We start from the raw sequence: 12,212 nt of genomic DNA on the forward strand, positions 1-12,212 counted from the left end.
GGTCGGGTTCAAACACGTTTGCTAAATTCTACAAGTTTGATACCCTGGCTGAGGAGGACCTTGAGTTTGCTCATTCGGTGCTGCAGAGTCATCCGCACTCTCCCGCCCGTTTGGGAGCTTTGGTATAATCCCCATGGTCCTTACGGAGTTCCCAGCATCCACTAGGACGTCAGAAAAAATAAGAATTTACTCACCGGTAATTCTATTTCTCGTAGTCCGTAGTGGATGCTGGGTGCCTGTCCCAAGTGCGGACTCTCTGCAATACGTGTATATAGTTATTGCTTAACTAAGGGTTATTGTTATGAGCCATCTGTTTAGTGAGGCTCAGTTGTTGTTCATACTGTTAACTGGGTAAGGTTATCACAAGTTGTACGGTGTGATTGGTGTGGCTGGTATGAGTCTTACCCTGGATTCCAAATCCTTTCCTTGTTGTGTCAGCTCTTCTGGGCACAGTTTCCCTAACTGAGGTCTGGAGGAGGGGCATAGAGGGAGGAGCCAGTGCACACCAGATAGTACCTAATCTTTCTTTTAGAGTGCCCAGTCTCCTGCGGAGCCCGTCTATTCCCCATGGTCCTTACGGAGTTCCCAGCATCCACTACGGACTACGAGAAATAGAATTACCGGTGAGTAAATTCTTATTATATATATCTATATATATATATATATATATATATATATATATATATATAAAATATATTCTGGAACCCCCCCTTCCCCCCTAAAAATCCTGCGTTTGCCCCAGGTGTGTGTGTATTTGTGTGTGTGTGTGTGTGTGTGTGTGTGTAATTGAATGAGGCGTGGTGTGTGTATCTTTCATCTGAGACAGCCGTGTTCTGAGTCTTATTTTTATCAATCATGTCCCGTGAGTGCCACTTCTTCATATATGTGTATATATATATATATATATATATATATATATATATATATATTCCTATATGTATAGGGGGGGGCACCAACATTTTATCATGCCTCCGGGCGACTGGGGCGAACTTACGCCACTGCATGGATGAGAGGGAAGTATAAGATTCAGGGAGAATGGGATCTTTCCCAGTCTTGGCCAATACTATAATAATAGCTTCAGAAAGCACTGCAGGTGTTACATGTCTGTAACAGTTTAAAAAAATTTTTTTAGGGATATAAACTTATTTAATTGAAATCCTTTATAAACATTCTGGAATGCTTTGAGGGTTATTGTGAGGCCTTCTGTGCGGGGACAGTTACTAACGGGTGCTGTCATTGTTCTTGCGCCATTGTGGACATGCTTGCTCTCAAAAACATGCACCATCCATCCATGAGAACAGATACACAGGAGCAGGGTGGGAGGAGCCTGAAGCTAGAGGTTTAAGGGCTGAGCACCTGATATCATATTTGTATATGTACGGGAGCCAGAGCCAGTGATGCAGGGGTACATGGAATCAGGGGCGTCTTTTAGTATGGGCTCAGTGGGCACTTGCCCAAGGGCCCCAGGAGTATAAGGGCCCTAGGCTGATAGCTGAGGGTCCCCGCTTTCCAGGGGTACCAGATTTTTGAAAATCGGCCCTAGGAAACCGGAGATATCCGACTTCAAAGCAGTGGTCCCCATCAGAGCCTGTTAATTGCTCTTCCCAGACAGATCTCTACGGCTCTTTCTGACTGAGTTTTCCTGAGGGTATACTCCAAAAGCTGGGACTCTCTACTTTCGGTGGACATTGGCAGCTTGTCTATATTGTGCTCAGAACCAGAGATATCAGCCTTCCAGCAGCTGGTCCCTGCTCCAGCTCCACAAGCCTAATATGCAGTTTTATATATTCGTCAGGGGATTGTTCTGGCTCCTGAACTCTCATCCCCTAGTCCCCAGTTCCTCCTGATAGGTTAGACTCTCTAATTTTTTTATCCCATTCAAAGCTAAGAAATCTTTTTCTAGGAACTTGAGATACCTGCACTGAAGCAAGCTGCCCTCTCACCAAAAAATGATTAATATTAAGCCCACTCCACTATTGACCCCTCCCCTACGTATTAAACACCCTATACCACCCTGGAAGTCATGTACCGGGGCCCCTTCATTCAGCCCAATGCCCCCTTCTACAGTTTAGTGTTCTCCCTCCTGCCCCATATGTGCAGTAAAAGAGTGATTAGCAGAAATTACTGCTCCAGGTCCTACATGCTGAGTGGGAGGTAGAACACCCCTACCACTCACAGGACATCAAAGTTGCCACTGATAGCACCCCCACCCCTACTTCTGGAGGATGGGTAGGGGCCCCAGAGCATTGCTGTGCCCAGGGGCCCACACTGCTGTTAAGACGGCCCTGCATTGAATGCACAGGGCTAATGCAAAGGTCAACATAAGCTACCTGACATAAAGCGATTTACTGCCACTCCAGCTAAATCTTCACATATATAAGGTTGGAGATGTAGGGAGCAGTGGAATTAGAGAGGGCCTTGTATGTGAGGGTGAGGAGTTTGAAGAGGATTCCGTAGGGGAATGGGAGCCAGTGATGGTTTTGTAAAAGGGTGTGGCAGATGTGGAGCGGTGGGCGAGGAAGATAAGTCTAGCTGCAGAGTTGAGAACAGATCGGAGTGGAGTGAAATGGGAAAGTGGGAGGCCAGTCAGGAGAATATTGCAACAGTCAAGCTATGAGATGACTAGTAAGTGGATAATACATTTAGATGCACTCTGAGGAATGGCCTGATGCAAGCGATGTTACGTAACTGGAATCAACATGACTGAGCCAGAGATTGGACGTGGTGGGCGAAGGAGAGGAAGGTGTCAAGAGTGACGCCCAAGCAGCGGAGTTGGGGAATGGAGGAGATGATGGTATTGTCAACAGTGGTAATGATATTGGGAAAGATGATGAGTTGTTTTGTCCATGTTGAGCTTCAGGGAGTGCTCAGACATTCGAGAGGAGATTGCAGGGAGGCAGCTGGATAACCAAGAGGACAGAGGGGGAGCGATCAGGGGAGGAGAGGTATAGTTGTGTATCATCAGCATAGAGGTGTTACTGAAGGCCAAAGGAGCTTATGAGTGCACCCAGGGAAGAGGTGTACAGGAAGAAGACAAGTAGGGCAGAACCCTGGGGGACACCAACGGGGAACATGGAATGGGATGAGGAACTGGAGGCAGACACAAAGAAGGAGCAGTTATCGAGGTAAGAGGTGAACCAGGCAAGGACAGTGCTAGAGAGTCCAATTGACTGGTGGGTGTGGAGGAGGAGGCGGAGAGGATGATCCACAGTGTCGAAGGCAGCTGAGAGATCCAGGAGGATAAGCAGACAGATGTGACCCCTGAATTTGTCCAAAAGCAGGTCATTGGTGACTTTGACCAGGGCAGTTTCAGTAGATGGAGTGGATGAAAGCCAGATTGAAGAGGCTCAAGGAAGGAGTTGTCAGAGAGGAAGCTGGTGAGATGGCTGTAAACCAGCCGTTCGAGTAGTTTGGAGGCATAAGGGAGAATAGAGATGGGGCAGTAGTTTGCGGGTAAGGAAGGGTCAAGGTTGTTTTTTTCTAGAATAGGTGAGGCAAGAGCATGTTTGAATGGAGAGGGAGAGATGCCGGTAGAGAGTGATAGATTAAAGAGGTGAGCAAGGTGAGAGCAGGCAGTGGAGTAGAGGGAGTGGAGGATACAGGAGGTGAGTGGGTCCAGGGGCAGGTGGAGGGGGGGAGAGGATGTGATGAGGGAATGGACTTCCTTGTTTGTGATGGGATGGGAAGGAGCACAAGGTGGGATGGCAGGAGGGAGAGGATGGTGGGCTGCCAAGGGGAGACGGGAGGTAATTTTGTATTGGATTGCCTCAATTTTTGAGGAAAAGAAGGAGGCAAAGTCAGTGGCAAAGAGGGATGGTGGGAGGAGAGGAGGGGGCAAAGGAGATTGTTGAAAGTATTAAAGAGATGGTGGGGATAGGAGGACTGAGAAGAGATGAGTGATTAGAGAAATTTATGCTTTGAGAGGGAGAGTGCGGAGCTGTAGGAAGAGAAGTCAAAATATAGAGGATTGGGGCAACATTGGACCATTTAGGGGCACCAATAGGAGGATGAAAGATAGAAAGAGTGCAGTAGTTAGAGAGTAAAGGTCACACAAGGGTTTCTTGAGGCTGAATGAGCTAAGGACATGCTTGAAGGTGGAGGAGACACCTCAGACATCAGGAGAAGGGGGAAATGATATGTGGATATGGATATCATCCCCAGTGGTATAGAAGGAGGATAACAAGGTGGGAAGAGAATGGAAGATGGTAGGTCAGCAACAAAAAAAGATGGGTGAGGGAGGGAGACAATGGGAGAATCCAATTAGCCACAAACAGCTTCCGGCATAAGTGCTGCTGTGTGACACACTTATTGTACCTCCGGACTTGCATATTCTTGTTTGCAGCCACAATAGAGCTGCAAGCAAAAATGTGCGAATCCACCAAAAGAGGAGAGGGGGCAGCGAGTTTGGGGGCTGTTGCCAGCATTTACACGCTATTGTAGGGATGAGCGGGTTTGGTTCCCAGAGAACTGAACCCCCCGAACATCATGTCCCGGGCCCGGATCCGAGTCCGGCTTGGGTTTTCCCGCCAGACTCGGAAACCAGAACGAGGCAAAACGTCATCATCCCGCTGTTGGATTCTCGCGGGTTTTGGATTCCATATGCAGTCCTAGAGAGTGTAGCGAGAGGATGTGTCTCCTCAGTGTCTGTGCGGGAAAGTGGTATGGCACATAGGGTGGCGACCTGCTCTTTTGTGTCATTCCAGGGCTGTCTTGTGCTGCATCAGTCCAGTCACAGTGGTGGTGTCCTGTGCTGCCATAAGTCCAGTGCTGCTGTATAAGTCCAGTCCAGTGGTGCTGTCTTGTGCTGCATCAGTCCAGTGGTGGTGTCCTGTGCTGCCATAAGTCCAGTAGTGCTGCTGTATATGTCCAGTCTAGTCGTGCTGTGTTGTACTGCATCAGTCCAGTGGTGGTGTCCTGTGCTGTCATAAGTCCAGTGGTGCTGCTGTATAAGTCCAGGGGTACTGCCATATAAGTCCAGTCCAGTGGTGCAGCTGCATAAGTCCAGAGGTACAGCCGTATAAATCCATGGGTACTGCTGTATTAGTCCAGTCCAGTGGTGCAGCCGTATAAGTCCAGGGGTACTGCCGTATAAGTCCAGGGGTACTGCCGTATAAGTCCAGTCCACTGGTGCAGGTGTATAAGTCCAGAGTTACTGCCGTATAAGTCCAGTCCAGTGGTGTAGCCATATAAGTCCAGGCGTACTGCCGTATAAGTCAAGTCCAGTGGTGCTGTCCTGTGCTGTATATATTTACTCCAAATAAAGGGGTTATTAATATTTAATCCAAATAATTTTTACAGGGTTTGCCCAGTGTGGTGTAGAGGTATACTCTCCTATGCCGCATATTGTTATATAACTCCAGAAAAATAATGGAGAACAAAAATTTAGAGGATAAAATAGGGAAAGATCAAGAACCACTTCCTCCTACTGCTGCTGCTGCCGCTGCTGTTGTTGCTGCTGGGAGTCGATCGACATCCCAGAGGGGAAGTCGGAAGATCACTTGTACTACTTCAACTAAGCAACTGACTGTCCAGCAGTCCTTTGCGAGGAAGATGAAATATCACAGCAGTCATCCTGTTGCAAAGCGGATAATTGAGGCCTTGACAGCTATGTTGGAGTTAGACGTGCATCCGCCATTAGTGCAGTGGGATTTAGACAATTGATGGAGGTAGTGTGTTCCGGGTACCAAATCCCATCTAGATTCCACTTCACTAGGAAAGCGATTCCCGGACTGTACAGGGACATTAAAAGTGTCCTCAGTGTCCTGAAAAATGCGGTTGTAAACAGTGTCCACTTAAACACGGACATGTGGACAAGTGGAGCAGGGCAGACTAAGGACTACATGACTGTGACAGCCCACTGGGTAGATGTATGGACTCCCGCAGCAAGAACAACAGCAGCGGCACCAGTAGCAGCATCTCACAAACGCCAACTCGTTCCTAGGCAGGCTACGCTGTGTATCACCGGTTTCCGTAAGATGCACACCGCTGACAACCTCTTATGGAAACTGAGGGACATCATCGCACAATGACTTACCCCACTTAGACAATCCTGGGGATTTGTGATATTGGACGCCACCAATATTGTGCGTGCATTACATCTGGGCAAATTCCAGCACGTCCCATGTTTTGCACATACAATTAATTTGCTGGTGCAGACCTTTTGGAAAAATGACAGGGGCGTGCAGGAGATGCTGTCGGTGGCCCTAAAAATTGCAGGCCACTTTCGACATTCAGCCACTGCGTGCCACTCCTAGATGGGCCAGGTGTTTGTGCCGCCCACTTGTGTCGCTTAGCTTAGTCATCCAGCTACCTCATTGCACCTCTTTTTCTTCTTTGAATAATATGCTGTTTGGGGCCTAGTTTTTAAAAGTGCCATCCTGTCTAACACTGCAGTGCCACTCCTATATGGGCCAGGTGTTTGTGCCACCCACTTGTGTCACTTAGCTTAGTCATCCAGTGACCCTGGTGCACCTCTTTTTTCTTTGCATTATGTGCCATTCTGTCTGACACTGCAGTGCCACTCCTAGATGGGCCAGGTGTTTGTGCCACACACTTTTGTCGCTTAGCTTAGTCATTCTGCTACCTCATTGCACCTCTTTTTCTTCTTTGCATGATGAGCTGTTTGGGGCCTATTTTTTAAAAGTGCCATTCTGTCTGACACTGCAGTACCACTCCTAGATGGGCCAGATGTTTGTGCCGCACACTTGTGTCGCTTAATAAAGTCATCCAGATACCTCGGTGGAACCTTTTGGCCTAAAAACAATATTGTGAGGTGTTCAGAATAGACTGGAAATGAGTGGAAATTAATGTTATTGAGGTTAATAATACGTAGAATCAAAATTACCTCCAAATTCTGTGATTTTAGCTGTTTTTGTGTTTGTTTGTTTGTTTTTTCAAAAATCATCCAGATTCAAAACCAAAACCCAAGAGGGTGGTTTTGGCAAAACCAATCCAGATCCAAAACACGAGCATGGATCCAGATCCAAAACCAAAACACGAAAAATGCCCGCCGCACATCTCACTTACACCCATGCACGGTCTGTTCATGGCTAATTGGATTCCCCCCAAATGAGTGAGCACGTATGAGGAGCGGTTGCAAGAGAGACAGTGAAGCCAAACCAGTTGCTGTGACTCTACACAATTGTATTACACAGTAATGGCAGAATAACCATAGAAGGTTTAAAGCATTAAAAGGAACAGAAATCACAGTAATGACAGTGGCAAGATGGCAAAAAGAAGCAGCAAAGCTAAATACCTGTGTGATGGGTGAGGCAAGATTTCAATGTTCCAGCATAGACTTAATAATGCGTGTCCAGGCCTTGCACACAGCAATTGTATGAGTTGGAGGCAGTGGTGCAAGTAGAAATATTTTCTTAGTGGTACTGAGTGCTGAAAAATGTGCGTGGTCATGTGTTGTGATGGGGCGTGGTCACATGCCACTAGTGGGAGTGGCTACATGACACAAGTGGCATGGCCACATGACACAGTCCCTTTTCTTTGCACTCTGGAGGCAAGGCTATAGTAATGCCTCCAGTATAACAGAAATATATAGTAATACCCCCAGTATAATAAATATATGTAGTAATGCCCCCAATTTAATAACAATATATAGCAATGCCTCCATTATAACAGGAAAATATACTGTATTAGTGCCCCTGGTATAATAGAAATATATAGTATTGCCCTCATAATAATAGAAATATATTGTAGCGTCCACATTACAATAGAAATATATAGTAATGACCCATAATAATAGAAATACATAGTAATGTCCACATTATATCAGAAATTAATTACCACACACGGTGATGCTAGAGACATGACCGGCAGCCTGGCCTGTGAAGAGCAAAAGCTGCTCAGTGCTGATGCGTCACATGAGCTGAGTGAAGGGAAACAGCTGCACTGCTGCTCCCTGCAAGGGACGCTGCAGGAAATCAGGCTCCTCTATTCACGCCAGCCACAGCTGCCAGAGAAGGAAGCGTGATATGACATCATGACATCACCATTGCGCTCCCAGTAACCCTGACAAAGTGGGAGGCGTTGTGATGCTGCCAAGCACCATGGTCTTGTTGCTTTGTGGTGCATAATAATTGTGGTAATGGCGGTCACGGATGCAAAGTGTGTGGCAGGTGGTACTGCGTACCCGCTGCCAAATTCTTAAGGGTACTCCATACCGGTGCGTACCCACATACTTGCACCACTGGTTGGAGGGTAGTGTGTTGAATGTTGTCCGGCTGTAGCAGTGATTTCCAGTGCAATGCTCTCCCTCCTCTTTACCTCTTGTATAACGCTGAGTTGTGATATATAAAATCTTACTACACTTGTAGTGATCACACAGAGAGCAGGCAATACACTCCGGGGCGTAGTAAGAGTGGAGGGGGCCCATGTGCAGTCTCTATCCGGGCCCCCTTCTCTCTAGCAGGCAGCGTATTACATTTGTGTGACACAAGTCTCCGGGGAAATAGCGTCATCTTCACCATGTTTATGCAGCGCTGCTGTAACTCCGGAGAGGTAAGTATAGAAGAATTGGGTGCAGCATGTGAGGTTATAGAAACGCCGCTAAATACACTTATCTATAGGAAAGAGATGACATCAGAGCCTTTAATAAATCAGTGATAAACTCCCACATAAAAGGTAACAATATGTAAAACACAAAAAGAAAGGGCAAAAGCAGCGTGCTTTGTATAGGGCATCCATAACTTTTTTGCAATTAACCCATATGTACAGTACAACTTATTTACCTATCTCATCACTAGAAATAACGACACGGACACAGGCTGCTTTGGTTGAAAGGTCAGAACTTGATTTATTAAAGGTAGGACCCTGAGCTTCTACTTAAGCTTTGGGGAGCAAAGAAGGACGCTGCAAACACTCAGCTCCAGCCATATGATTCTAAACTACATTAGGAGGCGACTGATAGGCCCCCCTGTGACACATGTACGCTGAGCTGTGAAGACCCACAACCCCATCTAACAGACATTACGAGCGTGTCCTCAAGGACAGACGCCCAAAGTCCTCCAGCAGAGGTAAGCCATACTAGCCGCTCTTCACAGGGTATGTGCTCCATAATGGCTTCTTACACCTTACGTGGCCTCTGGAAAATGGGGAGGGAGGGACAAACACCATCCAGCAATATGGATGCCAAGCTCACCAGCCTTGTGAGCACACACACAGCCGCTCCTTAATGTTACCTGATAAGCCAATCCTGACCAATCACAAAATTCCCCAAACCTAATCTACATACCTAGCAACAGTTGACAAATTCCAAACCAATTACAAAAATCTAAGGACTCTTATATAACCTTGAGCCTATTTGGCTCTTGTCTTATTTAAATGAAAATACAAATTTCTTAATGCAGTTCCACTCTTTTGTAAATGACTTATATTGTGTTTGTATTTCTCAGTGACCAGTGTGAGGAGAAAGACATGAGGCTGAAGACGGCAATAAAAGAAATTCTGAAATGTAACATAGAAAACGAAAATATCGCAGACCCGGTGGTGCTGCCACAAGCCGACTGCGTCATCAGTGTCTGGCTGCTTGAACTCATCTGCAAAGATAAGAACGATTACATCAGCCATCTGAGGAAAATGACAAAGTTACTGAAACCTGGAGGACACCTGCTATTAATTGGCGCTTTTAATGCAACGTATTACATGGTTGGGCAGGAGAGGTACCACATTTACAAAAATGACGAGAACAGTGCAAAACAAATTCTCAGGGAGGAAGGGTTTATTATTGATCACTATGATGAATTTAAAAACAATGTAGTGAGTGACCTCACTGATTCTGGGGGAATTATGTTCATTGCAGCTCACAAAGAGAAATAGATCTGGGAAGTAAATTATACTGAGAAATAGATCAGATCTTGCCAAATTGTAAAACAATGACAAATCACAGTAAAGCCATAAATTAGCAATGCAATTATATGATCAGTATTTACATTTTATGTGACTTTAAAGAATTCTAATTTGTGATCTTTGTGATTTGGCTTCTAATGGCTCAACAAGAATCATTCATTCAGTGAACTCAAATTTCTTCCTAAAACAATAAAATGTTCTTACTGTCTCCCCAGCTTTCTGATTTATTGAGAAGATGAGAACGGAGGCTACAGAGGTTTTAAGGAATAGTTTAAGGAAGGGAAAAAATTATAATCCCATTCAATTCAGGGCCACCAAGAAGGGGGGAGCGGGTACTAATTATCAGGGCTGCCAAGAGCAATCCTGGTCCCTGGTACAACAACTTCCTGCCCCCTCAGGTGGTGAGACCGCAGCATGCTGGGGGCATGGACACATCTCTTTGGGGGAGTGTCTAACACATGAAAAGCACCCTCTGACAGGAGCACGGCATGGCTGCCAGCAGCTGGGACAAATGTATTCACAATTAGGATGGTGGGATATGACCAATAACTATAACAGGAAAAACTCTTAGGGGGACATTTACTAAGCAGTAATAATAGCGGAGAAGTGATGTAATGGAGAAGTTGCCCATGGCAACCAATCAGCACTGAAGTAACATCTATAATTTGCATACTATAAAATGATACAGAGCTGCTGATTGGTTGATGGGGCAACTTCTCCACTGACTCACTTCTCCACTCTTATCACTGCTTAGTAAATGTCCCCCTGTGTTATGAACCTTCAAAAATCTTTACATTTTCACAACCTCACACTATAGCCAGAGGCGGATTGGCCATAGGGTTTGCAGGGAAGATTCCCGGTGGGCCGATGCACCCGTGGGGCCTGTTTTGATGAGGACATGTGGTCCTATTTATCGACATAATGAATAAGATGCAAAATAATTTGCATATATGAAAATTACTTTGCCACTTAGCCTGTGATTGCAGATGATCTAGTGCAGTGTTTTTCAACCAATGTACCGTGGCACACTGGTGTGCCCTGAGCAGTCTCCAGGTGTGCCTCCATAGAAGCACAGCCAGGCTCGTCAATGTTTTGCCGCTACTGAGGCCCTGGAATGGTCAATACTGGTGGGTTTAGTGGTTGCAGAGCCAGTTCTATTTATGGGACCGGGCAGTGTTGGGCTCTTCTGGCTTTCTCAGATGTGGCTTAGGCGTTACCTATGGAGAAGCTGTGACATGACATCCTAGGACACGCAACTGCACCAGGCATCACCATTATACTTGAATGTGCCTTGGCAATATTTAGATCTTGTTCAGTGTGCCGCTAGTTGTAAAAGGTTGAAAATCTCTGATCTAGTGTATGCTCTGTCTGCCTGCTTGGCTAACATATAAGACTGAGTGAATAGTGATTGGGATACGGTTGGTGTAATAAGCAAGAAAATATATCTTTCTAAAGAATTATATAGTTTCCTAAATTCTAAAGGTGTATCATATAATGTGCTCATAACATTTAATTTTATTTCTTTTTAACTTCCCCCTTGATGCTGGACATGCCCACTATCTGGAAAGTCTTGGGGGGAGGGTGCTGCTTCCATGGCCCATGGCTAGACCTTACACCTCTGGTGCTGCCCATGTGGGGCCACTAATACAAATTTTTCCAGGGCCGTTTTTTGTTCCCAATCCGCCTCTGACTATAGCACATTGCAGATATGACAAGAATGGAAGTGCCTAGATCTTTTTCAGCTCTAAATTACTGTATCATACATGTGCATTACACTGGAGCTTTCTGAGCTTTGCAGACTTGCAAACAAGATAACGACACTTGAAAAAATCACAATTTCCTGCCAAGTTAGCCTCAACCTAAATCATTTAAAATATTTTGGGTCACTGTCGATCTTAAAACATCTTTTATTCTTGAGAGACACCTGAAAGAGCGTTCAGCGTGAGCCACTGTTACAGGTATGGTGCAAAACAGACTTAAAGCCATGACAATATTTGGAAACAGGTGATCAAGTTTCAGGAGCTTCAGCTGGTTTATGAGCTTGATAGGTGAAAGAGACGCTTCCCTTAAATTTGATAAAGCTATTGCTTTGAGGTGTATTAGCTCATCACAAATAGCTTCACTAATATCATCTTCATATCTCTTCTCAAACTTCTTCATCCTCTCACTCAGGGAAGGTCCACAAAACACTGAATAATGTTTATGGCTTTTGCTGTATCAAATCGTGTTATCATATTGCCAATAACATTGTCCAAAAGAATGTGAAATACTTTCCACTGGTACATCTCCTCAGGAGAAGAATTGGAGAAATCTTCAGTTGATGGTTCATCAAAAAATCTTGTCTTTTTCCTTTG

General features: G+C 45.5%; 1 protein-coding gene across 1 annotated transcript in view; it reads left to right on the forward strand.

Moving 5' to 3' along the window:
- Window positions 1-10,057, forward strand: part of LOC134965591 (nicotinamide N-methyltransferase-like) — a 67,253-nt gene extending 57,196 nt beyond the window's left edge. Inside the window, exon 3 of the mRNA XM_063941945.1 lies at window positions 9,405-10,057. Coding sequence (XP_063798015.1) covers window positions 9,405-9,828 — 424 coding nt within the window. The 3' untranslated portion in view covers window positions 9,829-10,057. The remainder of the gene's footprint in view (window positions 1-9,404) is intronic.
- Window positions 10,058-12,212: the final 2,155 nt, after the last annotated feature.

The sequence above is a fragment of the Pseudophryne corroboree genome, chromosome 10, assembly GCF_028390025.1.
Source record: "Pseudophryne corroboree isolate aPseCor3 chromosome 10, aPseCor3.hap2, whole genome shotgun sequence".
Lineage (NCBI taxonomy): Eukaryota > Metazoa > Chordata > Amphibia > Anura > Myobatrachidae > Pseudophryne > Pseudophryne corroboree.